Here is a 27,087-nt window from a genome sequence, read left to right on the forward strand (position 1 = left end):
AGAGCATACATGTCTCAGTGGTGGGTGGTATATGGGGCTTTGGTGACAAAACGCATGGCACTGTGATAGACTGCATCCAATTTGCTTAGTAGAGTGTTGGAGGCTATTTTGTAAATGACATCGCCGAAGTCGTGGGGGGCGGCAGGGTAGCCTAGTGGTTATAGCATTGGACTAGCAACTGGAAGGTTGCAAGATCAAATCCCCGAGCTGACATGGTAAAAATTTGTCGTTCTGCCCCTGAACAGGCACTGTTCCTAGGCCGTCATTGAAAATAAGAATTTGTTCTTAATTTTAACTGACTTGCCTTTTTAAATAAAGGTAAAATAAAAATAAGAATATTGGCATTAGGGAGAGGCATGTGTAGCCGAGTGATCATAGGGTCCAATGAGCAGGACTAGGTAAGTCAGGGAGCCGTTCGGTAGTCGCTACTATGCTAGGCGAGCGGGAGACACGGCGATTCAGACAGCTAGCGGGCCGGGGCTAGCAGATGGGCCTCCAGGGACGTCGCAACGGAAGAGCCTGTTGAAACCACCTCGGACGGTTACGTCGGCAGACCGGTCGTGTTGGGGCTCCGTGTCGGCAATAAAGGGTCCAGGCCAATTGGCAAAAGAGGTATTGTAGCCCAAGAATTAGCTGATAGACCTCTTCGCGTAGCCGGGAGATGAGCCTAGCTCGAGGCAAACTCAAGGCTAACTGATGCTTGCTTTGGAACATAGGCGTTAGCCTGGAGTAGCCACTCGGTTGCAGCTAGCTAGCTGCGATGATCCGGTGTAATGGTCCAGAGCTTGCGGTAGGAATCCGGTGAAGCGGTAGAGAAAAAGCAGTCCGATATACTCTGGGATGATATACTTTGGGTTGATATACTCTGGGTTGATATACTTCGGGTTGATATACTCTGGGTTGATATACTCTGGGTTAATATACTCTGGGTTGATATGGTATGTACTGATACAGTGGGGAGAACAAGTATTTGATACACTGCCGATTTTGCAGGTTTGCCCACTTGCAAAGCATGTAGAGGTCTGTAATTTTTATCATAGGTACACTTCAACTGTGAGAGACGGAATCTAAAACAAAAATCCAGAAAATCACATTGTATGATTTTTAAGTAATTAATTTGCATTTTATTTTACGATTACATGTTGATCATTGATATTTAACGATTACACAAGGATCATTAATATACAGTGATTGCATAATGATCATTAATACTGTTTCCATCTCTTTGCTTCAGGATAACCTACACAGAAGCCATAAACATCCTCAACAGCAGCTCCAAGAAATTTGCTTTCAAAACAGATGTAAGTAGAGTACAGCTCTATCCTCTTTCAGAGGGAGATAACTGTAGCCTCTTTCAGAGGGAGATAACTGTAGCCTCTTTCAGAGGGAGATAACTGTAGCCTCTTTCAGAGGGAGATAACTGTAGCCTCTTTCAGAGGGAGATAACTGTAGCCTCTTTCAGAAGGAGATTACTGTAGCCTCTTTCAGAAGGAGATAACTGTAGCCTCTGTCAGAAGGAGATAGCTGTAGCCTCTTTCAGAAGGAGATAGCTGTAGCCTCTGTCAGGAGATAGCTGTAGCCTCTGTCAGAAGGAGATAGCTGTAGCCTCTGTCAGAAGGAGATAGCTGTAGCCTCTGTCAGAGGGAGATAGCTATAGCCTCTTTCAGAAGGAGATAGCTGTAGCCTCTTAATAACAGATGGTCTAACAAATAATAAATTACAGATTTTCTAGAATGTTGTACCCTGTGTATTCTGTACTGTGTCAACCTGATTCTATTTTCACACCTTAGATTCTACATTTTCAGGGGGTCAAACCTTTAATCTCTCATTCTCTTTCTGCCTCTTACTCCTTCCCTCTCTCCCCTTCTCACTCTACCCCACCTCTCTCCCTACCTTCCTCTCCCTCCCTCTTTTACTGATTCTCTTCCCCCTTTTGTCTCCCTCTCCCCTCCCTCTCTCCCTACCTTCCTCTCCCTCCCTCTTTTACGGATTCTCTTCCCCCTTTTGTCTCCCTCCCTCCCTCCCTCCCTCCCTCCCTCCCTCCCTCCCTCCCTTTATCAGTGGGGCTCTGACTTGCAGACAGAGCATGAGAAGTACCTGGTGAAACATTGTGGCGATGTTCCTCTCTTCGTCACTGATTATCCCTATGCCCTGAAGCCCTTCTACACACGAGACAACCAGGACCAGCCTCTACACACTGTAAGGTCACGTAGCACATGGAGATCGGTCTAGTTTGAACAACAGATCAGGTTGTTATTATAATAGAGAATGTGTTGTTAATGAGTCACCTGGTTAAATAAAACAAACTCCACTCCATAGTTAAAACATTGTTTCACCTATTAAAGTTGTATGGTCAGTTGAACCGGTCCCGGGTCGTGTCAGTTGAACCGGTCGTGTCAGTTGAACCGGTCATGTCAGTTGAACCGGTCATGTCAGTTGAACCGGTCATGTCAGTTGAACCGGTCCCGGGTCATGTCAGTTGAACCGGTCCCGGGTCATGTCAGTTGAACCGGTCCCGGGTCATGTCAGTTGAACCGGTCCCGGGTCATGTCAGTTGAACCGGTCCCGGGTCATGTCAGTTGAACCGGTCATGTCAGTTGAACCGGTCCCGGGTCATGTCAGTTGAACCGGTCCCGGGTCATGTCAGTTGAACTGGTTCTGGTCGTGTCAGTTGAACCTGTGTGTGTGTGTGTGTGTGTGTGTGTGTGTGTGTGTGTGTGTGTGTGTGTACCCGTGTGTGTGTGTGTGTACCTGTGTGTTTGTGTACCTGCGTGTGTGTACCCGTGTGTGTGTGTACCCGTGTGTGTGTGTGTGTGTGTGTGTGTGTGTGTGTGTGTACCCGTGTGTGTGTGTGTGTACCTGTGTGTGTGTGTACCCGTGTGTGTGTGTACCCGTGTGTGTGTGTACCCGTGTGTGTGTGTACCCGTGTGTGTGTGTACCCGTGTGTGTGTGTACCCGTGTGTGTGTGTACCCGTGTGTGTGTGTACCCGTGTGTGTGTGTACCCGTGTGTGTGTGTACCCGTGTGTGTGTGTACCCGTGTGTGTGTGTACCTGTGTGTGTGTGTACCCGTGTGTGTGTGTACCCGTGTGTGTGTGTACCCGTGTGTGTGTGTACCTGTGTGTGTGTGTGTGTACCCGTGTGTGTGTGTGTACCCGTGTGTGTGTGTACCCGTGTGTGTGTGTACCCGTGTGTGTGTGTACCCGTGTGTGTGTGTGTGTACCTGTGTGTGTGTGTACCCGTGTGTGTGTGTACCCGTGTGTGTGTGTGTACCCGTGTGTGTGTGTGTGTGTGTGTGTGTACCCGTGTGTGTGTGTGTGTACCCGTGTGTGTACCTCCCCAGGCAGCAGCAGTAGACCTATTGGTCCCCGGAGTAGGAGAGATGTGTGGAGGTTCTCTGAGAGAGGAGAGACTGGACCTACTGAAGTCACGTCTAGCACAGTAGGAACACGCAACGTTATGAAATAACTCTTTTACAACTTTCAGATAAAAGGAAAAACATCAGAAAACCGCATTTCATGTCCAATACATATAAACTGCATAAATACATACATATATTTACAATACAACAGACAGAAATGTGAAACGTGGGAATATTGAGTATATATATTTACACAACACAGTCATTAATATGTACACATGGAATCAACACAATTTGGTAATTGCTCGTCTGTTAAACCCACGTTATGCGTCTTCTTTAGGGCTGGTTTGGATGAGACATACGGATGGTAAGAGCATTTTAATTCAATTACGTGTTCAAATTGTGTAACTATGTTTGCTTATGATAAAGTACTTTATTTTCTACTCCGTTCTACTCTACACTGTTATATTCTACTCTGCTCTGTTCTACTCTACACTGTTCTATTATGTTCTACACTGTTCTATTCTGTTCTACATTGTTCTATTGTACTCTACACTGTTCTACTCTACACTGTTCTATTCTACACTGTTCTATTCTGTTCTATTCTACTCTACACTGTTCTATTCTACTCTACACTGTTATATTCTGTTGTGTTCTACTCTACACTGTTATATTCTATTCTACACGGTTCTATTCTACTCTACACTGTTCTATTCTACTCTACACTGTTCTATTCTGCTCTACACTGTTCTATTCTATTCTATACTGTTCTACTCTACACTGTTCTATTCTATACTGTTCTATTCTACTCTACACTGTTATATTCTATGCTGTTCTGTTCTACTCTACACTGTTCTATTCTACTCTACACTGTTCTATTCTACTCTACACTGTTCTACTCTACAATGTTCTACTCTACTCTACACTGTTCTATTCTACTCTACACTGTTCTACTCTACAATGTTCTACTCTACACTGTTCTATTCTACTCTACACTGTTCTATTCTACTCTACACTGTTCTATTCTATACTGTTCTATTCTACTCTACATTGTTCTATTCTGCTCTACACTGTTCTATTCTATTCTATACTGTTCTACTCTACACTGTTCTATTCTATACTGTTCTATTCTACTCTACACTGTTCTATTCTACTCTACACTGTTCTATTCTACATTGTTCTATTCTACTCTACATTGTTCTATTCTGCTCTACACTGTTCTATTCTATTCTATACTGTTCTACTCTACACTGTTCTATTCTATACTGTTCTATTCTACTCTACACTGTTCTATTCTACTCTACACTGTTCTATTCTACACTACATTGTTATATTCTACTCTACACTGTTCTATTCTACATTGTTCTATTCTACTCTACATTGTTCTATTCTACTCTGCACTGTTCTATTCTACTCTACACTGTTCTATTCTACATTGTTCTATTCTACTCTGCACTGTTCTATTCTACTCTACACTGTTCTATTCTACATTGTTCTATTCTACTCTGCACTGTTCTATTCTACTCTACACTGTTCTATTCTACATTGTTCTATTCTACTCTGCACTGTTCTATTCTACTCTACACTGTTATATTCTACTCTACACTGTTCTATTCTACATTGTTCTATTCTACATTGTTCTATTCTACTCTGCACTGTTCTATTCTACTCTACACTGTTCTATTCTATTCTACACTGTTATATTCTACTCTACACTGTTCTATTCTATTCTGTTCTATTCTACTCTACACTGTTCTATTCTATTCTGTTCTACTCTACACTGTTCTATTCTATACTGTTATATTCTACTCTACACTGTTCTATTCTATTCTGTTCTATTCTACTCTACACTGTTCTATTCTATTCTGTTCTACTCTACACTGTTCTATTCTATACTGTTATATTCTACTCTACACTGTTCTATTCTATTCTGTTCTATTCTACTCTACACTGTTCTATTCTATTCTGTTCTACTCTACACTGTTCTATTCTGTTCTATTCTACACTGTTCTATTCTATTCTATACTGTTATATTCTACTCTACACTGTTCTATTCTATTCTGTTCTATTCTACTCTACACTGTTCTATTCTATTCTGTTCTACTCTACACTGTTCTATTCTATACTGTTATATTCTACTCTACACTGTTCTATTCTATTCTGTTCTACTCTACACTGTTCTATTCTATACTGTTATATTCTACTCTACACTGTTATATTCTATTCTGTTCTATTCTACACTGTTCTATTCTACTCTACATTGTTCTATTCTACTCTACATTGTTCTATTCTACTCTACACTGTTCTATTCTACATTGTTCTATTCTACTCTACACTGTTCTATTCTATTCTGTTCTATTCTACACTGTTCTATTCTACTCTACATTGTTCTATTCTACTCTACATTGTTCTATTCTACTCTACACTGTTCTATTCTACATTGTTCTATTCTACTCTACATTGTTCTATTCTACTCTACACTGTTCTATTCTACATTGTTCTATTCTACTCTACATTGTTCTATTCTACTCTACACTGTTCTATTCTACTCTACACTGTTCTATTCTACTCTACAATGTTCTATTCTACTCTACACTGTTCTATTCTGTTGTGTTCTACTCTACACTGTTATATTCTATTCTACACGGTTCTATTCTACTCTACACTGTTCTATTCTATTCTACACTGTTCTATTCTACACTGTTCTATTCTACAATACATTGTTCTATTCTACTCTACACTGTTATATTCTACTCTATACGGTTCTATTCTACTCTACATTGTTCTATTCTATTCTACACTGTTCTATTCTACACTGTTCTATTCTACTCTACACGGTTCTATTCTACTCTACACTGTTCTATTCTACTCTACACTGTTCTATTCTGTTGTGTTCTATTCTACACGGTTCTATTCTACTCTACACTGTTCTATTCTACTCTACACTGTTCTATTCTGTTGTGTTCTATTCTACACGGTTCTATTCTACTCTACACTGTTCTATTCTATTCTACACTGTTCTATTCTGTTCTATTCTACATTGTTCTATTCTACTCTACACTGTTCTATTCTATTCTACACTGTTCTATTCTGTTATATTCTACACTGTTCTATTCTACTCTACACTGTTCAATTCTACACTATTCTATTCTACTCTACATTGTTCTATTCTACTCTACACTGTTCTATTCTACTCTACACTGTTCTATTCTACACTATTCTATTCTACTCTACATTGTTCTATTCTACTCTACACTGTTATAGTCTACTCTACACGGTTCTATTCTACTCTACACTGTTCTATTCTATTCTACACTGTTCTATTCTGTTCTATTCTACACTGTTCTATTCTACTCTACATTGTTCTATTCTACTCTACACTGTTCTATTCTACTCTACATTGTTATATTCTACTCTACACTGTTCTATTCTACTCTACACTGTTCTATTCTGTTGTTCTATTCTACACTGTTCTATTCTGTTCTATTCTACTCTACATTGTTATATTCTACTCTACACTGTTATATTCTACTCTACACGGTTCTATTCTACTCTACACTGTTCTATTCTGTTATATTCTACTCTACACGGTTCTATTCTGTTCTATTCTACTCTACACTGTTCTATTCTACTCTGCTCTGTTCTATTCTACTCTACACTGTTCTATTCTACTCTACACTGTTCTATTCTGTTGTGTTCTATTCTACACTGTTCTATTCTATTCTACTCTACACTGTTCTATTCTATTCTACACTGTTCTATTCTGTTCTATTCTACATTGTTCTATTCTATTCTACACTGTTCTATTCTGTTCTATTCTACACTGTTCTATTCTACTCTACACTGTTCTATTCTACTCTACACTGTTCTATTTTGTTCTATTCTACACTATTCTATTCTACTCTACATTGTTCTATTCTACTCTACACTGTTATATTCTACTCTACACTGTTCTATTCTACTCTACACTGTTCTATTCTATTCTACACTGTTCTATTCTGTTCTATTCTACACTGTTCTATTCTACTCTACATTGTTCTATTCTACTCTACACTGTTCTATTCTACTCTACATTGTTATATTCTACTCTACACTGTTCTATTCTGTTCTATTCTACTCTACACGGTTCTATTCTATTCTACACTGTTCTATTCTTTTCTGTTCTACTCTACACTGTTCTATTCTGTTCTATTCTACTCTACACGGTTCTATTCTACTCTACACTGTTCTATTCTGTTGTGTTCTACTCTACACTGTTCTATTCTACTCTACACTGTTCTGTTCTACTCTACACTGTTCTATTCTACTCTACACTGTTCTATTCTGTTGTGTTCTATTCTACTCTACACTGTTATATACTGTTCTACTCTACACTGTTCTATTCTACACTGTTATATTCTACTCTACACTGTTCTATTCTGTTCTATTCTATACTACACTGTTCTATTATTTTCTGTTCTACTCTACACTTTTCTATTCTGTTATATTCTACTCTACACGGTTCTATTCTACTCTGCACTGTTCTATTCTACTCTACACTGTTCTATTCTACTCTACACTGTTCTATTCTGTTCTATTCTACTCTACACGGTTCTATTCTACTCTACACGGTTCTATTCTACTCTACACGGTTCTATTCTACTCTACACTGTTCTCTTCTACTCTGCTCTGTTCTATTCTACTCTACACTGTTCTATTCTACTCTACACTGTTCTATTCTGTTGTGTTCTATTCTACACTGTTCTATTCTATTCTACTCTACACTGTTCTATTCTATTCTACACTGTTCTATTCTGTTCTATTCTACATTGTTCTATTCTATTCTACACTGTTCTATTCTGTTCTATTCTACACTGTTCTATTCTACTCTACACTGTTCTATTCTACTCTACACTGTTCTATTTTGTTCTATTCTACACTGTTCTATTCTGTTCTATTCTACATTGTTCTATTCTATTCTACACTGTTCTATTCTGTTCTATTCTACACTGTTCTATTCTACTCTACTCTGTTCTATTCTACTCTACATTGTTCTATTCTACTCTACACTGTTATATTCTACTCTACACGGTTCTATTCTACTCTACACTGTTCTATTCTATTCTACACTGTTCTATTCTGTTCTATTCTACACTGTTCTATTCTACTCTACATTGTTCTATTCTACTCTACACTGTTCTATTCTACTCTACATTGTTATATTCTACTCTACACTGTTCTATTCTATTCTACACTGTTCTATTCTACACTGTTCTATTCTGTTGTGTTCTATTCTACACTGTTCTATTCTGTTCTATTCTACTCTACATTGTTCTATTCTACTCTACACTGTTCTATTCTACTCTGCTCTGTTCTATTCTACTCTACACTGTTCTATTCTACTCTACACTGTTCTATTCTGTTCTATTCTACACTGTTCTATTCTGATCTATTCTACTCTACACGGTTCTATTCTATTCTACACTGTTCTATTATTTTCTGTTCTACTCTACACTGTTCTATTCTGTTTTATTCTACTCTACACGGTTCTATTCTACTCTACACTGTTCTATTCTACTCTACACTGTTCTATTCTGTTCTATTCTACACTGTTCTATTCTACACTGTTCTATTCTGTTCTACTCTACACTGTTCTATTCTGTTCTATTCTACTCTACACGGTTCTATTCTATTCTACACTGTTCTATTCTTTTCTGTTCTACTCTACACTGTTCTATTCTGTTCTATTCTACTCTACACGGTTCTATTCTACTCTACACTGTTCTATTCTGTTGTGTTCTACTCTACACTGTTCTATTCTACTCTACACTGTTCTGTTCTACTCTACACTGTTCTATTCTACTCTACACTGTTCTATTCTGTTGTGTTCTATTCTACTCTACACTGTTATATTCTGTTCTACTCTACACTGTTCTATTCTACACTGTTATATTCTACTCTACACTGTTCTATTCTGTTCTATTCTATACTACACTGTTCTATTATTTTCTGTTCTACTCTACACTTTTCTATTCTGTTATATTCTACTCTACACGGTTCTATTCTACTCTGCACTGTTCTATTCTACTCTACACTGTTCTATTCTACTCTACACTGTTCTATTCTGTTCTATTCTACTCTACACGGTTCTATTCTACTCTACACGGTTCTATTCTACTCTACACGGTTCTATTCTACTCTACACTGTTCTATTCTACTCTACACTGTTATGTTCTACTCTACACTGTTCTATTCTATTCTACACGGTTCTATTATGTTCTACTCTACATTGTTCTATTCTATTATACACTGTTCTATTCTATTCTACACGGTTCTATTCTACTCTACACTGTTCTATTCTACTCTACACTGTTCTATTCTACTCTACACTGTTCTATTCTACTCTACACTGTTCTATTCTGTTATATTCTACTCTACACTGTTCTATTCTGTTATATTCTACTCTACACGGTTCTATTCTGTTCTATTCTGTTCTATTCTACTCTGCTCTGTTCTATTCTACTCTACACTGTTCTATTCTGTTGTGTTCTATTCTACACTGTTCTATTCTGTTCTATTCTACTGTACACTTCTGTTCTGTTCTATTCTACACTGTTCTATTCTACTCTACACTGTTCTATTCTACTCTACACTGTTCTATTCTACTCTACACTGTTCTATTCTACTCTACACTGTTCTATTCTGTTATATTCTACTCTACACTGTTCTATTCTGTTATATTCTACTCTACACGGTTCTATTCTGTTCTATTCTGTTCTATTCTACTCTGCTCTGTTCTATTCTACTCTACACTGTTCTATTCTGTTGTGTTCTATTCTACACTGTTCTATTATGTTCTATTCTACTGTACACTTCTGTTCTGTTCTATTCTACACTGTTCTATTCTACTCTACACTGTTCTATTCTACTCTACACTGTTCTATTCTGTTGTGTTCTATTCTACTCTACACTGTTATATTCTGTTCTACTCTACACTGTTCTATTCTACACTGTTATATTCTACTCTACACTGTTCTATTCTGTTCTATTCTATACTACACTGTTCTATTATTTTCTGTTCTACTCTACACTTTTCTATTCTGTTATATTCTACTCTACACGGTTCTATTCTACTCTGCACTGTTCTATTCTACTCTGCACTGTTCTATTCTACTCTACACTGTTCTATTCTGTTCTATTCTACTCTACACGGTTCTATTCTATTCTACACTGTTCTATTCTACTCTACACTGTTCTATTCTACTCTACATTGTTATATTCTACTCTACACTGTTCTATTCTATTCTACACTGTTCTATTCTACACTGTTCTATTCTGTTGTGTTCTATTCTACACTGTTCTATTCTGTTCTATTCTACTCTACATTGTTCTATTCTACTCTACACTGTTCTATTCTACTCTGCTCTGTTCTATTCTACTCTACACTGTTCTATTCTACTCTACACTGTTCTATTCTGTTCTATTCTACACTGTTCTATTCTGATCTATTCTACTCTACACGGTTCTATTCTATTCTACACTGTTCTATTATTTTCTGTTCTACTCTACACTGTTCTATTCTGTTTTATTCTACTCTACACGGTTCTATTCTACTCTACACTGTTCTATTCTACTCTACACTGTTCTATTCTGTTCTATTCTACACTGTTCTATTCTACACTGTTCTATTATGTTCTACTCTACACTGTTCTATTCTGTTCTATTCTACTCTACACGGTTCTATTCTATTCTACACTGTTCTATTCTTTTCTGTTCTACTCTACACTGTTCTATTCTGTTCTATTCTACTCTGCTCTGTTCTATTCTACTCTACACTGTTCTATTCTGTTGTGTTCTATTCTACACTGTTCTATTCTGTTCTATTCTACTGTACACTTCTGTTCTGTTCTATTCTACACTGTTCTATTCTACTCTACACTGTTCTATTCTACTCTACACTGTTCTATTCTACTCTACACTGTTCTATTCTACTCTACACTGTTCTATTCTGTTATATTCTACTCTACACTGTTCTATTCTGTTATATTCTACTCTACACGGTTCTATTCTGTTCTATTCTGTTCTATTCTACTCTGCTCTGTTCTATTCTACTCTACACTGTTCTATTCTGTTGTGTTCTATTCTACACTGTTCTATTATGTTCTATTCTACTGTACACTTCTGTTCTGTTCTATTCTACACTGTTCTATTCTACTCTACACTGTTCTGTTCTACTCTACACTGTTCTATTCTACTCTACACTGTTCTATTCTGTTGTGTTCTATTCTACTCTACACTGTTATATTCTGTTCTACTCTACACTGTTCTATTCTACACTGTTATATTCTACTCTACACTGTTCTATTCTGTTCTATTCTATACTACACTGTTCTATTATTTTCTGTTCTACTCTACACTTTTCTATTCTGTTATATTCTACTCTACACGGTTCTATTCTACTCTGCACTGTTCTATTCTACTCTGCACTGTTCTATTCTACTCTACACTGTTCTATTCTGTTCTATTCTACTCTACACGGTTCTATTCTATTCTACACTGTTCTATTCTACTCTACACTGTTCTATTCTACTCTACATTGTTATATTCTACTCTACACTGTTCTATTCTATTCTACACTGTTCTATTCTACACTGTTCTATTCTGTTGTGTTCTATTCTACACTGTTCTATTCTGTTCTATTCTACTCTACATTGTTCTATTCTACTCTACACTGTTCTATTCTACTCTGCTCTGTTCTATTCTACTCTACACTGTTCTATTCTACTCTACACTGTTCTATTCTGTTCTATTCTACACTGTTCTATTCTGATCTATTCTACTCTACACGGTTCTATTCTATTCTACACTGTTCTATTATTTTCTGTTCTACTCTACACTGTTCTATTCTGTTTTATTCTACTCTACACGGTTCTATTCTACTCTACACTGTTCTATTCTACTCTACACTGTTCTATTCTGTTCTATTCTACACTGTTCTATTCTACACTGTTCTATTATGTTCTACTCTACACTGTTCTATTCTGTTCTATTCTACTCTACACGGTTCTATTCTATTCTACACTGTTCTATTCTTTTCTGTTCTACTCTACACTGTTCTATTCTGTTCTATTCTACTCTACACGGTTCTATTCTACTCTACACTGTTCTATTCTGTTGTGTTCTACTCTACACTGTTCTATTCTACTCTACACTGTTCTGTTCTACTCTACACTGTTCTATTCTACTCTACACTGTTCTATTCTGTTGTGTTCTATTCTACTCTACACTGTTATATTCTGTTCTACTCTACACTGTTCTATTCTACACTGTTATATTCTACTCTACACTGTTCTATTCTGTTCTATTCTATACTACACTGTTCTATTATTTTCTGTTCTACTCTACACTTTTCTATTCTGTTATATTCTACTCTACACGGTTCTATTCTACTCTGCACTGTTCTATTCTACTCTACACTGTTCTATTCTACTCTACACTGTTCTATTCTGTTCTATTCTACTCTACACGGTTCTATTCTACTCTACACGGTTCTATTCTACTCTACACGGTTCTATTCTACTCTACACTGTTCTATTCTACTCTACACTGTTATGTTCTACTCTACACTGTTCTATTCTATTCTACACGGTTCTATTATGTTCTACTCTACATTGTTCTATTCTATTATACACTGTTCTATTCTATTCTACACGGTTCTATTCTACTCTACACTGTTCTATTCTACTCTACACTGTTCTATTCTACTCTACACTGTTCTATTCTACTCTACACTGTTCTATTCTGTTATATTCTACTCTACACTGTTCTATTCTGTTATATTCTACTCTACACGGTTCTATTCTGTTCTATTCTGTTCTATTCTACTCTGCTCTGTTCTATTCTACTCTACACTGTTCTATTCTGTTGTGTTCTATTCTACACTGTTCTATTCTGTTCTATTCTACTGTACACTTCTGTTCTGTTCTATTCTACACTGTTCTATTCTACTCTACACTGTTCTATTCTACTCTACACTGTTCTATTCTACTCTACACTGTTCTATTCTACTCTACACTGTTCTATTCTGTTATATTCTACTCTACACTGTTCTATTCTGTTATATTCTACTCTACACGGTTCTATTCTGTTCTATTCTGTTCTATTCTACTCTGCTCTGTTCTATTCTACTCTACACTGTTCTATTCTGTTGTGTTCTATTCTACACTGTTCTATTATGTTCTATTCTACTGTACACTTCTGTTCTGTTCTATTCTACACTGTTCTATTCTACTCTACACTGTTCTGTTCTACTCTACACTGTTCTATTCTACTCTACACTGTTCTATTCTGTTGTGTTCTATTCTACTCTACACTGTTATATTCTGTTCTACTCTACACTGTTCTATTCTACACTGTTATATTCTACTCTACACTGTTCTATTCTGTTCTATTCTATACTACACTGTTCTATTATTTTCTGTTCTACTCTACACTTTTCTATTCTGTTATATTCTACTCTACACGGTTCTATTCTACTCTGCACTGTTCTATTCTACTCTACACGGTTCTATTCTATTCTACACTGTTCTATTCTTTTCTGTTCTACTCTACACTGTTCTATTCTGTTCTATTCTACTCTACACGGTTCTATTCTACTCTACACTGTTCTATTCTGTTGTGTTCTACTCTACACTGTTCTATTCTACTCTACACTGTTCTGTTCTACTCTACACTGTTCTATTCTACTCTACACTGTTCTATTCTGTTGTGTTCTATTCTACTCTACACTGTTATATTCTGTTCTACTCTACACTGTTCTATTCTACACTGTTATATTCTACTCTACACTGTTCTATTCTGTTCTATTCTATACTACACTGTTCTATTATTTTCTGTTCTACTCTACACTTTTCTATTCTGTTATATTCTACTCTACACGGTTCTATTCTACTCTGCACTGTTCTATTCTACTCTACACTGTTCTATTCTACTCTACACTGTTCTATTCTGTTCTATTCTACTCTACACGGTTCTATTCTACTCTACACGGTTCTATTCTACTCTACACGGTTCTATTCTACTCTACACTGTTCTATTCTACTCTACACTGTTATGTTCTACTCTACACTGTTCTATTCTATTCTACACGGTTCTATTATGTTCTACTCTACATTGTTCTATTCTATTATACACTGTTCTATTCTATTCTACACGGTTCTATTCTACTCTACACTGTTCTATTCTACTCTACACTGTTCTATTCTACTCTACACTGTTCTATTCTACTCTACACTGTTCTATTCTGTTATATTCTACTCTACACTGTTCTATTCTGTTATATTCTACTCTACACGGTTCTATTCTGTTCTATTCTGTTCTATTCTACTCTGCTCTGTTCTATTCTACTCTACACTGTTCTATTCTGTTGTGTTCTATTCTACACTGTTCTATTCTGTTCTATTCTACTGTACACTTCTGTTCTGTTCTATTCTACACTGTTCTATTCTACTCTACACTGTTCTATTCTACTCTACACTGTTCTATTCTACTCTACACTGTTCTATTCTACTCTACACTGTTCTATTCTGTTATATTCTACTCTACACTGTTCTATTCTGTTATATTCTACTCTACACGGTTCTATTCTGTTCTATTCTGTTCTATTCTACTCTGCTCTGTTCTATTCTACTCTACACTGTTCTATTCTGTTGTGTTCTATTCTACACTGTTCTATTATGTTCTATTCTACTGTACACTTCTGTTCTGTTCTATTCTACACTGTTCTATTCTACTCTACACTGTTCTGTTCTACTCTACACTGTTCTATTCTACTCTACACTGTTCTATTCTGTTGTGTTCTATTCTACTCTACACTGTTATATTCTGTTCTACTCTACACTGTTCTATTCTACACTGTTATATTCTACTCTACACTGTTCTATTCTGTTCTATTCTATACTACACTGTTCTATTATTTTCTGTTCTACTCTACACTTTTCTATTCTGTTATATTCTACTCTACACGGTTCTATTCTACTCTGCACTGTTCTATTCTACTCTGCACTGTTCTATTCTACTCTACACTGTTCTATTCTGTTCTATTCTACTCTACACGGTTCTATTCTACTCTACACGGTTCTATTCTACTCTACACGGTTCTATTCTACTCTACACTGTTCTATTCTACTCTACACTGTTATGTTCTACTCTACACTGTTCTATTCTATTCTACACGGTTCTATTATGTTCTACTCTACATTGTTCTATTCTATTATACACTGTTCTATTCTATTCTACACGGTTCTATTCTACTCTACACTGTTCTATTCTACTCTACACTGTTCTATTCTACTCTACACTGTTCTATTCTACTCTACACTATTCTATTCTGTTATATTCTACTCTACACTGTTCTATTCTGTTATATTCTACTCTACACGGTTCTATTCTGTTCTATTCTGTTCTATTCTACTCTGCTCTGTTCTATTCTACTCTACACTGTTCTATTCTGTTGTGTTCTATTCTACACTGTTCTATTCTGTTCTATTCTACTGTACACTTCTGTTCTGTTCTATTCTACACTGTTCTATTCTACTCTACACTGTTCTATTCTACTCTACTCTGTTCTATTCTACTCTACTATGTTCTATTCTACTCTACACGGTTCTATTCTACTCTACACTGTTCTATTCTGTTCTATTCTACTCTGTTATATTCTACTCTACACGTTTCTGTTCTATTCTATTCTACACTGTTCTATTATTTTCTGTTCTACTCTACACTGTTCTATTCTGTTGTGTTCTATTCTACACTGTTCTATTCTGTTATATTCTACTGTACACTTCTGTTCTGTTCTACTCTACACTGTTCTATTCTGTTCTATTCTACTCTACACTGTTCTATTCTACTCTACACTGTTCTATTCTACTCTATTCTGTTCTATTCTACTCTACACTGTTCTATTCTACTCTACACTGTTATATTCTACTCTACACGTTTCTGTTCTATTCTATTCTACACTGTTCTATTATTTTCTGTTCTACTCTACACTGTTCTATTCTGTTCTATTCTACTCTACACGGTTCTATTCTATTCTACACTGTTCTATTCTTTTCTGTTCTACTCTACACTGTTCTATTCTGTTCTATTCTACTCTACACGGTTCTATTCTACACTACACTGTTCTATTCTACTCTACACTGTTCTATTCTGTTGTGTTCTACTCTACACTGTTCTATTCTACTCTACACTGTTGTGTTCTACTCTACACTGTTCTATTCTACTCTACACTGTTCTATTCTGTTGTGTTCTATTCTACTCTACACTGTTCTATTCTACACTGTTATATTCTACTCTACACTGTTCTATTCTACACTGTTATATTCTACTCTACACTGTTCTATTCCGTTCTATTCTATTCTACACTGTTATATTATTTTCTGTTCCACTCTACACTGTTCTATTCTGTTATATTCTACTCTACACGGTTCTATTCTACTCTGCACTGTTCTATTCTACTCTACACTGTTCTATTCTACTCTACACTGTTCTATTCTGTTCTATTCTACTCTACACTGTTCTATTCTACTCTACACTGTTCTATTCTACTCTACACTGTTCTATTCTACTCTACACTGTTATGTTCTACTCTACACTGTTCTATTCTATTCTACACGGTTCTATTATGTTCTACTCTACATTGTTCTATTCTATTTTTCACTGTTCTATTCTATTCTACACGGTTCTATTTTACTCTACACTGTTCTATTCTGTTATATTCTACTCTGTTATATTCTACTCTACACGGTTCTATTCTGTTCTATTCTATTCTGTTCTATTCTACTCTGCTCTGTTCTATTCTACTCTACACTGTTCTATTCTGTTGTGTTCTATTCTACACTGTTCTATTCTGTTATATTCTACTGTACACTTCTGTTCTGTTCTACTCTACACTGTTTTATTCTGTTCTATTCTACTCTACTCTGTTCTATTCTACTCTACTCTGTTCTATTCTATTCTATTCTACTCTACTCTGTTCTATTCTATTCTACTCTACTCTGTTCTATTCTGTTCTATTCTACTCTACTCTGTTCTATTCTACTCTACTCTGTTCTATTCTACTCTACACTGTTCTATTCTACTCTACACTGTTCTATTCTACTCTACACTGTTCTATTCTGTTATATTCTACTCTACACTGTTCTATTCTGTTATATTCTACTCTACACGGTTCTATTCTGTTCTATTCTGTTCTATTCTACTCTGCTCTGTTCTATTCTACTCTACACTGTTCTATTCTGTTGTGTTCTATTCTACACTGTTCTATTATGTTCTATTCTACTGTACACTTCTGTTCTGTTCTATTCTACACTGTTCTATTCTACTCTACACTGTTCTATTCTACTCTACACTGTTCTATTCTGTTGTGTTCTATTCTACTCTACACTGTTATATTCTGTTCTACTCTACACTGTTCTATTCTACACTGTTATATTCTACTCTACACTGTTCTATTCTGTTCTATTCTATACTACACTGTTCTATTATTTTCTGTTCTACTCTACACTTTTCTATTCTGTTATATTCTACTCTACACGGTTCTATTCTACTCTGCACTGTTCTATTCTACTCTGCACTGTTCTATTCTACTCTACACTGTTCTATTCTGTTCTATTCTACTCTACACGGTTCTATTCTATTCTACACTGTTCTATTCTACTCTACACTGTTCTATTCTACTCTACATTGTTATATTCTACTCTACACTGTTCTATTCTATTCTACACTGTTCTATTCTACACTGTTCTATTCTGTTGTGTTCTATTCTACACTGTTCTATTCTGTTCTATTCTACTCTACATTGTTCTATTCTACTCTACACTGTTCTATTCTACTCTGCTCTGTTCTATTCTACTCTACACTGTTCTATTCTACTCTACACTGTTCTATTCTGTTCTATTCTACACTGTTCTATTCTGATCTATTCTACTCTACACGGTTCTATTCTATTCTACACTGTTCTATTATTTTCTGTTCTACTCTACACTGTTCTATTCTGTTTTATTCTACTCTACACGGTTCTATTCTACTCTACACTGTTCTATTCTACTCTACACTGTTCTATTCTGTTCTATTCTACACTGTTCTATTCTACACTGTTCTATTATGTTCTACTCTACACTGTTCTATTCTGTTCTATTCTACTCTACACGGTTCTATTCTATTCTACACTGTTCTATTCTTTTCTGTTCTACTCTACACTGTTCTATTCTGTTCTATTCTACTCTGCTCTGTTCTATTCTACTCTACACTGTTCTATTCTGTTGTGTTCTATTCTACACTGTTCTATTCTGTTCTATTCTACTGTACACTTCTGTTCTGTTCTATTCTACACTGTTCTATTCTACTCTACACTGTTCTATTCTACTCTACACTGTTCTATTCTACTCTACACTGTTCTATTCTACTCTACACTGTTCTATTCTGTTATATTCTACTCTACACTGTTCTATTCTGTTATATTCTACTCTACACGGTTCTATTCTGTTCTATTCTGTTCTATTCTACTCTGCTCTGTTCTATTCTACTCTACACTGTTCTATTCTGTTGTGTTCTATTCTACACTGTTCTATTATGTTCTATTCTACTGTACACTTCTGTTCTGTTCTATTCTACACTGTTCTATTCTACTCTACACTGTTCTGTTCTACTCTACACTGTTCTATTCTACTCTACACTGTTCTATTCTGTTGTGTTCTATTCTACTCTACACTGTTATATTCTGTTCTACTCTACACTGTTCTATTCTACACTGTTATATTCTACTCTACACTGTTCTATTCTGTTCTATTCTATACTACACTGTTCTATTATTTTCTGTTCTACTCTACACTTTTCTATTCTGTTATATTCTACTCTACACGGTTCTATTCTACTCTGCACTGTTCTATTCTACTCTGCACTGTTCTATTCTACTCTACACTGTTCTATTCTGTTCTATTCTACTCTACACGGTTCTATTCTATTCTACACTGTTCTATTCTACTCTACACTGTTCTATTCTACTCTACATTGTTATATTCTACTCTACACTGTTCTATTCTATTCTACACTGTTCTATTCTACACTGTTCTATTCTGTTGTGTTCTATTCTACACTGTTCTATTCTGTTCTATTCTACTCTACATTGTTCTATTCTACTCTACACTGTTCTATTCTACTCTGCTCTGTTCTATTCTACTCTACACTGTTCTATTCTACTCTACACTGTTCTATTCTGTTCTATTCTACACTGTTCTATTCTGATCTATTCTACTCTACACGGTTCTATTCTATTCTACACTGTTCTATTATTTTCTGTTCTACTCTACACTGTTCTATTCTGTTTTATTCTACTCTACACGGTTCTATTCTACTCTACACTGTTCTATTCTACTCTACACTGTTCTATTCTGTTCTATTCTACACTGTTCTATTCTACACTGTTCTATTATGTTCTACTCTACACTGTTCTATTCTGTTCTATTCTACTCTACACGGTTCTATTCTATTCTACACTGTTCTATTCTTTTCTGTTCTACTCTACACTGTTCTATTCTGTTCTATTCTACTCTACACGGTTCTATTCTACTCTACACTGTTCTATTCTGTTGTGTTCTACTCTACACTGTTCTATTCTACTCTACACTGTTCTGTTCTACTCTACACTGTTCTATTCTACTCTACACTGTTCTATTCTGTTGTGTTCTATTCTACTCTACACTGTTATATTCTGTTCTACTCTACACTGTTCTATTCTACACTGTTATATTCTACTCTACACTGTTCTATTCTGTTCTATTCTATACTACACTGTTCTATTATTTTCTGTTCTACTCTACACTTTTCTATTCTGTTATATTCTACTCTACACGGTTCTATTCTACTCTGCACTGTTCTATTCTACTCTACACTGTTCTATTCTACTCTACACTGTTCTATTCTGTTCTATTCTACTCTACACGGTTCTATTCTACTCTACACGGTTCTATTCTACTCTACACGGTTCTATTCTACTCTACACTGTTCTATTCTACTCTACACTGTTATGTTCTACTCTACACTGTTCTATTCTATTCTACACGGTTCTATTATGTTCTACTCTACATTGTTCTATTCTATTATACACTGTTCTATTCTATTCTACACGGTTCTATTCTACTCTACACTGTTCTATTCTACTCTACACTGTTCTATTCTACTCTACACTGTTCTATTCTACTCTACACTGTTCTATTCTGTTATATTCTACTCTACACTGTTCTATTCTGTTATATTCTACTCTACACGGTTCTATTCTGTTCTATTCTGTTCTATTCTACTCTGCTCTGTTCTATTCTACTCTACACTGTTCTATTCTGTTGTGTTCTATTCTACACTGTTCTATTCTGTTCTATTCTACTGTACACTTCTGTTCTGTTCTATTCTACACTGTTCTATTCTACTCTACACTGTTCTATTCTACTCTACACTGTTCTATTCTACTCTACACTGTTCTATTCTACTCTACACTGTTCTATTCTGTTATATTCTACTCTACACTGTTCTATTCTGTTATATTCTACTCTACACGGTTCTATTCTGTTCTATTCTGTTCTATTCTACTCTGCTCTGTTCTATTCTACTCTACACTGTTCTATTCTGTTGTGTTCTATTCTACACTGTTCTATTATGTTCTATTCTACTGTACACTTCTGTTCTGTTCTATTCTACACTGTTCTATTCTACTCTACACTGTTCTGTTCTACTCTACACTGTTCTATTCTACTCTACACTGTTCTATTCTGTTGTGTTCTATTCTACTCTACACTGTTATATTCTGTTCTACTCTACACTGTTCTATTCTACACTGTTATATTCTACTCTACACTGTTCTATTCTGTTCTATTCTATACTACACTGTTCTATTATTTTCTGTTCTACTCTACACTTTTCTATTCTGTTATATTCTACTCTACACGGTTCTATTCTACTCTGCACTGTTCTATTCTACTCTGCACTGTTCTATTCTACTCTACACTGTTCTATTCTGTTCTATTCTACTCTACACGGTTCTATTCTACTCTACACGGTTCTATTCTACTCTACACGGTTCTATTCTACTCTACACTGTTCTATTCTACTCTACACTGTTATGTTCTACTCTACACTGTTCTATTCTATTCTACACGGTTCTATTATGTTCTACTCTACATTGTTCTATTCTATTATACACTGTTCTATTCTATTCTACACGGTTCTATTCTACTCTACACTGTTCTATTCTACTCTACACTGTTCTATTCTACTCTACACTGTTCTATTCTACTCTACACTATTCTATTCTGTTATATTCTACTCTACACTGTTCTATTCTGTTATATTCTACTCTACACGGTTCTATTCTGTTCTATTCTGTTCTATTCTACTCTGCTCTGTTCTATTCTACTCTACACTGTTCTATTCTGTTGTGTTCTATTCTACACTGTTCTATTCTGTTCTATTCTACTGTACACTTCTGTTCTGTTCTATTCTACACTGTTCTATTCTACTCTACACTGTTCTATTCTACTCTACTCTGTTCTATTCTACTCTACTATGTTCTATTCTACTCTACACGGTTCTATTCTACTCTACACTGTTCTATTCTGTTCTATTCTACTCTGTTATATTCTACTCTACACGTTTCTGTTCTATTCTATTCTACACTGTTCTATTATTTTCTGTTCTACTCTACACTGTTCTATTCTGTTGTGTTCTATTCTACACTGTTCTATTCTGTTATATTCTACTGTACACTTCTGTTCTGTTCTACTCTACACTGTTCTATTCTGTTCTATTCTACTCTACACTGTTCTATTCTACTCTACACTGTTCTATTCTACTCTATTCTGTTCTATTCTACTCTACACTGTTCTATTCTACTCTACACTGTTATATTCTACTCTACACGTTTCTGTTCTATTCTATTCTACACTGTTCTATTATTTTCTGTTCTACTCTACACTGTTCTATTCTGTTCTATTCTACTCTACACGGTTCTATTCTATTCTACACTGTTCTATTCTTTTCTGTTCTACTCTACACTGTTCTATTCTGTTCTATTCTACTCTACACGGTTCTATTCTACACTACACTGTTCTATTCTACTCTACACTGTTCTATTCTGTTGTGTTCTACTCTACACTGTTCTATTCTACTCTACACTGTTGTGTTCTACTCTACACTGTTCTATTCTACTCTACACTGTTCTATTCTGTTGTGTTCTATTCTACTCTACACTGTTCTATTCTACACTGTTATATTCTACTCTACACTGTTCTATTCTACACTGTTATATTCTACTCTACACTGTTCTATTCCGTTCTATTCTATTCTACACTGTTATATTATTTTCTGTTCCACTCTACACTGTTCTATTCTGTTATATTCTACTCTACACGGTTCTATTCTACTCTGCACTGTTCTATTCTACTCTACACTGTTCTATTCTACTCTACACTGTTCTATTCTGTTCTATTCTACTCTACACTGTTCTATTCTACTCTACACTGTTCTATTCTACTCTACACTGTTCTATTCTACTCTACACTGTTATGTTCTACTCTACACTGTTCTATTCTATTCTACACGGTTCTATTATGTTCTACTCTACATTGTTCTATTCTATTTTTCACTGTTCTATTCTATTCTACACGGTTCTATTTTACTCTACACTGTTCTATTCTGTTATATTCTACTCTGTTATATTCTACTCTACACGGTTCTGTTCTATTCTATTCTGTTCTATTCTACTCTGCTCTGTTCTATTCTACTCTACACTGTTCTATTCTGTTGTGTTCTATTCTACACTGTTCTATTCTGTTATATTCTACTGTACACTTCTGTTCTGTTCTACTCTACACTGTTTTATTCTGTTCTATTCTACTCTACTCTGTTCTATTCTACTCTACTCTGTTCTATTCTATTCTATTCTACTCTACTCTGTTCTATTCTATTCTACTCTACTCTGTTCTATTCTGTTCTATTCTACTCTACTCTGTTCTATTCTACTCTACTCTGTTCTATTCTATTCTACTCTACTCTGTTCTATTCTATTCTACTCTACTCTGTTCTATTCTACTCTACACGGTTCAATTCTACTCTACACTGTTCTATTCTACTCTACACTGTTCTATTCTGTTCTATTCTATACTACACTGTTCTATTATTTTCTGTTCTATTCTATACTACACTGTTCTATTATTTTCTGTTCTATTCTATACTACACTGCTCTATTCTGTTCTATTCTACTCTACACTGTTCTATTCTACTCTACACTGTTATATTCTACTCTACACGTTTCTGTTCTATTCTATTCTACACTGTTCTATTATTTTCTGTTCTACTCTACACTGTTCTATTCTATTCTACACTGTTCTATTCTTTTCTGTTCTACTCTACACTGTTCTATTCTGTTCTATTCTACTCTACACGGTTCTATTCTACACTACACTGTTCTATTCTACTCTACACTGTTCTATTCTGTTGTGTTCTACTCTACACTGTTCTATTCTACTCTACACTGTTGTGTTCTACTCTACACTGTTCTATTCTACTCTACACTGTTCTATTCTACACTGTTATATTCTACTCTACACTGTTCTATTCCGTTCTATTCTATTCTACACTGTTATATTATTTTCTGTTCCACTCTACACTGTTCTATTCTGTTATATTCTACTCTACACGGTTCTATTCTACTCTGCACTGTTCTATTCTACTCTACACTGTTCTATTCTACTCTACACTGTTCTATTCTGTTCTATTCTACTCTACACGGTTCTATTCTACTCTACACGGTTCTATTCTACTCTACACTGTTCTATTCTACTCTACACTGTTCTATTCTACTCTACACTGTTTTGTTCTACTCTACACTGTTCTATTCTATTCTACACGGTTCTATTATGTTCTACTCTACATTGTTCTATTCTATTTTTCACTGTTCTATTCTATTCTACACGGTTCTATTTTACTCTACACTGTTCTATTCTGTTATATTCTACTCTGTTATATTCTACTCTACACGGTTCTATTCTGTTCTATTCTATTCTGTTCTATTCTACTCTGCTCTGTTCTATTCTACTCTACACTGTTCTATTCTGTTGTGTTCTATTCTACACTGTTCTATTCTGTTATATTCTACTGTACACTTCTGTTCTGTTCTACTCTACACTGTTTTATTCTGTTCTATTCTACTCTACTCTGTTCTATTCTACTCTACTCTGTTCTATTCTATTCTACTCTACTCTGTTCTATTCTATTCTACTCTACTCTGTTCTATTCTACTCTACACGGTTCAATTCTACTCTACACTGTTCTATTCTACTCTACACTGTTCTATTCTGTTCTATTCTATACTACACTGTTCTATTATTTTCTGTTCTATTCTATACTACACTGTTCTATTATTTTCTGTTCTATTCTATACTACACTGTTCTATTCTGTTATATTCTACTCTACACGGTTCTATTCTACTCTACACTGTTCTATTCTGTTCTATTCTACTCTACACGGTTCAATTCTACTCTACACTGTTCTATTCTACTCTACACTGTTCTATTATTTTCTGTTCTACTCTACACTTTTCTATTCTGTTATATTCTACTCTACACGGTTCTATTCTACTCTGCACTGTTCTATTCTACTCTACACTGTTCTATTCTGTTCTATTCTACTCTACACGGTTCTATTCTACTCTACACGGTTCTATTCTACTCTACACGGTTCTATTCTACTCTACACTGTTATGTTCTACTCTACACTGTTCTATTCTATTCTACACGGTTCTATTATGTTCTACTCTACATTGTTCTATTCTATTATACACTGTTCTATTCTATTCTACACGGTTCTATTCTACTCTACACTGTTCTATTCTACTCTACACTGTTCTATTCTACTCTACACTGTTCTATTCTGTTATATTCTACTCTACACTGTTCTATTCTGTTATATTCTACTCTACACGGTTCTATTCTGTTCTATTCTGTTCTATTCTACTCTGCTCTGTTCTATTCTACTCTACACTGTTCTATTCTGTTGTGTTCTATTCTACACTGTTCTATTCTGTTCTATTCTACTGTACACTTCTGTTCTGTTCTATTCTACACTGTTCTATTCTGTTCTATTGTACTCTACACTGTTCTATTCTACTCTACACTGTTCTATTCTACTCTACTCTGTTCTATTCTACTCTACTATGTTCTATTCTACTCTACACGGTTCTATTCTACACTGTTCTATTCTGTTCTATTCTACTCTGTTATATTCTACTCTACACGTTTCTGTTCTATTCTATTCTACACTGTTCTATTATTTTCTGTTCTACTCTACACTGTTCTATTCTGTTGTGTTCTATTCTACACTGTTCTATTCTGTTATATTCTACTGTACACTTCTGTTCTGTTCTACTCTACACTGTTATATTCTGTTCTATTCTACTCTACACTGTTCTATTCTACTCTACACTGTTCTATTCTACTCTATTCTGTTCTATTCTACTCTACACTGTTCTATTCTACTCTACACTGTTATATTCTACTCTACACGTTTCTGTTCTATTCTATTCTACACTGTTCTATTATTTTCTGTTCTACTCTACACTGTTCTATTCTGTTCTATTCTACTCTACACGGTTCTATTCTATTCTACACTGTTCTATTCTTTTCTGTTCTACTCTACACTGTTCTATTCTGTTCTATTCTACTCTACACGGTTCTATTCTACACTACACTGTTCTATTCTACTCTACACTGTTCTATTCTGTTGTGTTCTACTCTACACTGTTCTATTCTACTCTACACTGTTGTGTTCTACTCTACACTGTTCTATTCTACTCTACACTGTTCTATTCTGTTGTGTTCTATTCTACTCTACACTGTTCTATTCTACTCTACACTGTTCTATTCTACACTGTTATATTCTACTCTACACTGTTCTATTCCGTTCTATTCTATTCTACACTGTTATATTATTTTCTGTTCCACTCTACACTGTTCTATTCTGTTATATTCTACTCTACACGGTTCTATTCTACTCTGCACTGTTCTATTCTACTCTACACTGTTCTATTCTACTCTACACTGTTCTATTCTGTTCTATTCTACTCTACACTGTTCTATTCTACTCTACACTGTTCTATTCTACTCTACACTGTTCTATTCTGTTATATTCTACTCTACACGGTTCTATTCTACTCTGCACTGTTCTATTCTACTCTACACTGTTCTATTCTACTCTACACTGTTCTATTCTACTCTACACGGTTCTATTCTACTCTACACGGTTCTATTCTACTCTACACTGTTCTATTCTACTCTACACTGTTATATTCTACTCTACACTGTTCTATTCTACTCTACACTGTTATGTTCTACTCTACACTGTTCTATTCTATTCTACACGGTTCTATTATGTTCTACTCTACATTGTTCTATTCTATTTTTCACTGTTCTATTCTATTCTACACGGTTCTATTTTACTCTACACTGTTCTATTCTGTTATATTCTACTCTACACTGTTCTATTCTGTTATATTCTACTCTACACGGTTCTATTCTGTTCTATTCTATTCTGTTCTATTCTACTCTGCTCTGTTCTATTCTACTCTACACTGTTCTATTCTGTTGTGTTCTATTCTACACTGTTCTATTCTGTTATATTCTACTGTACACTTCTGTTCTGTTC

General features: G+C 35.3%; 1 protein-coding gene across 1 annotated transcript in view; it reads left to right on the forward strand.

Moving 5' to 3' along the window:
• Positions 1-27,087, forward strand: part of nars2 (asparaginyl-tRNA synthetase 2, mitochondrial) — a 57,187-nt gene that overhangs the window by 25,520 nt on the left and 4,580 nt on the right. Inside the window, exons 10-13 of the mRNA XM_036965512.1 lie at positions 1,235-1,301; positions 2,062-2,199; positions 3,342-3,439; positions 3,700-3,726. Coding sequence (XP_036821407.1) covers positions 1,235-1,301; positions 2,062-2,199; positions 3,342-3,439; positions 3,700-3,726 — 330 coding nt within the window. The remainder of the gene's footprint in view (positions 1-1,234; positions 1,302-2,061; positions 2,200-3,341; positions 3,440-3,699; positions 3,727-27,087) is intronic.

Source organism: Oncorhynchus mykiss, chromosome 27 (genome assembly GCF_013265735.2).
Source record: "Oncorhynchus mykiss isolate Arlee chromosome 27, USDA_OmykA_1.1, whole genome shotgun sequence".
In the NCBI taxonomy this organism is placed as follows: domain Eukaryota; kingdom Metazoa; phylum Chordata; class Actinopteri; order Salmoniformes; family Salmonidae; genus Oncorhynchus; species Oncorhynchus mykiss.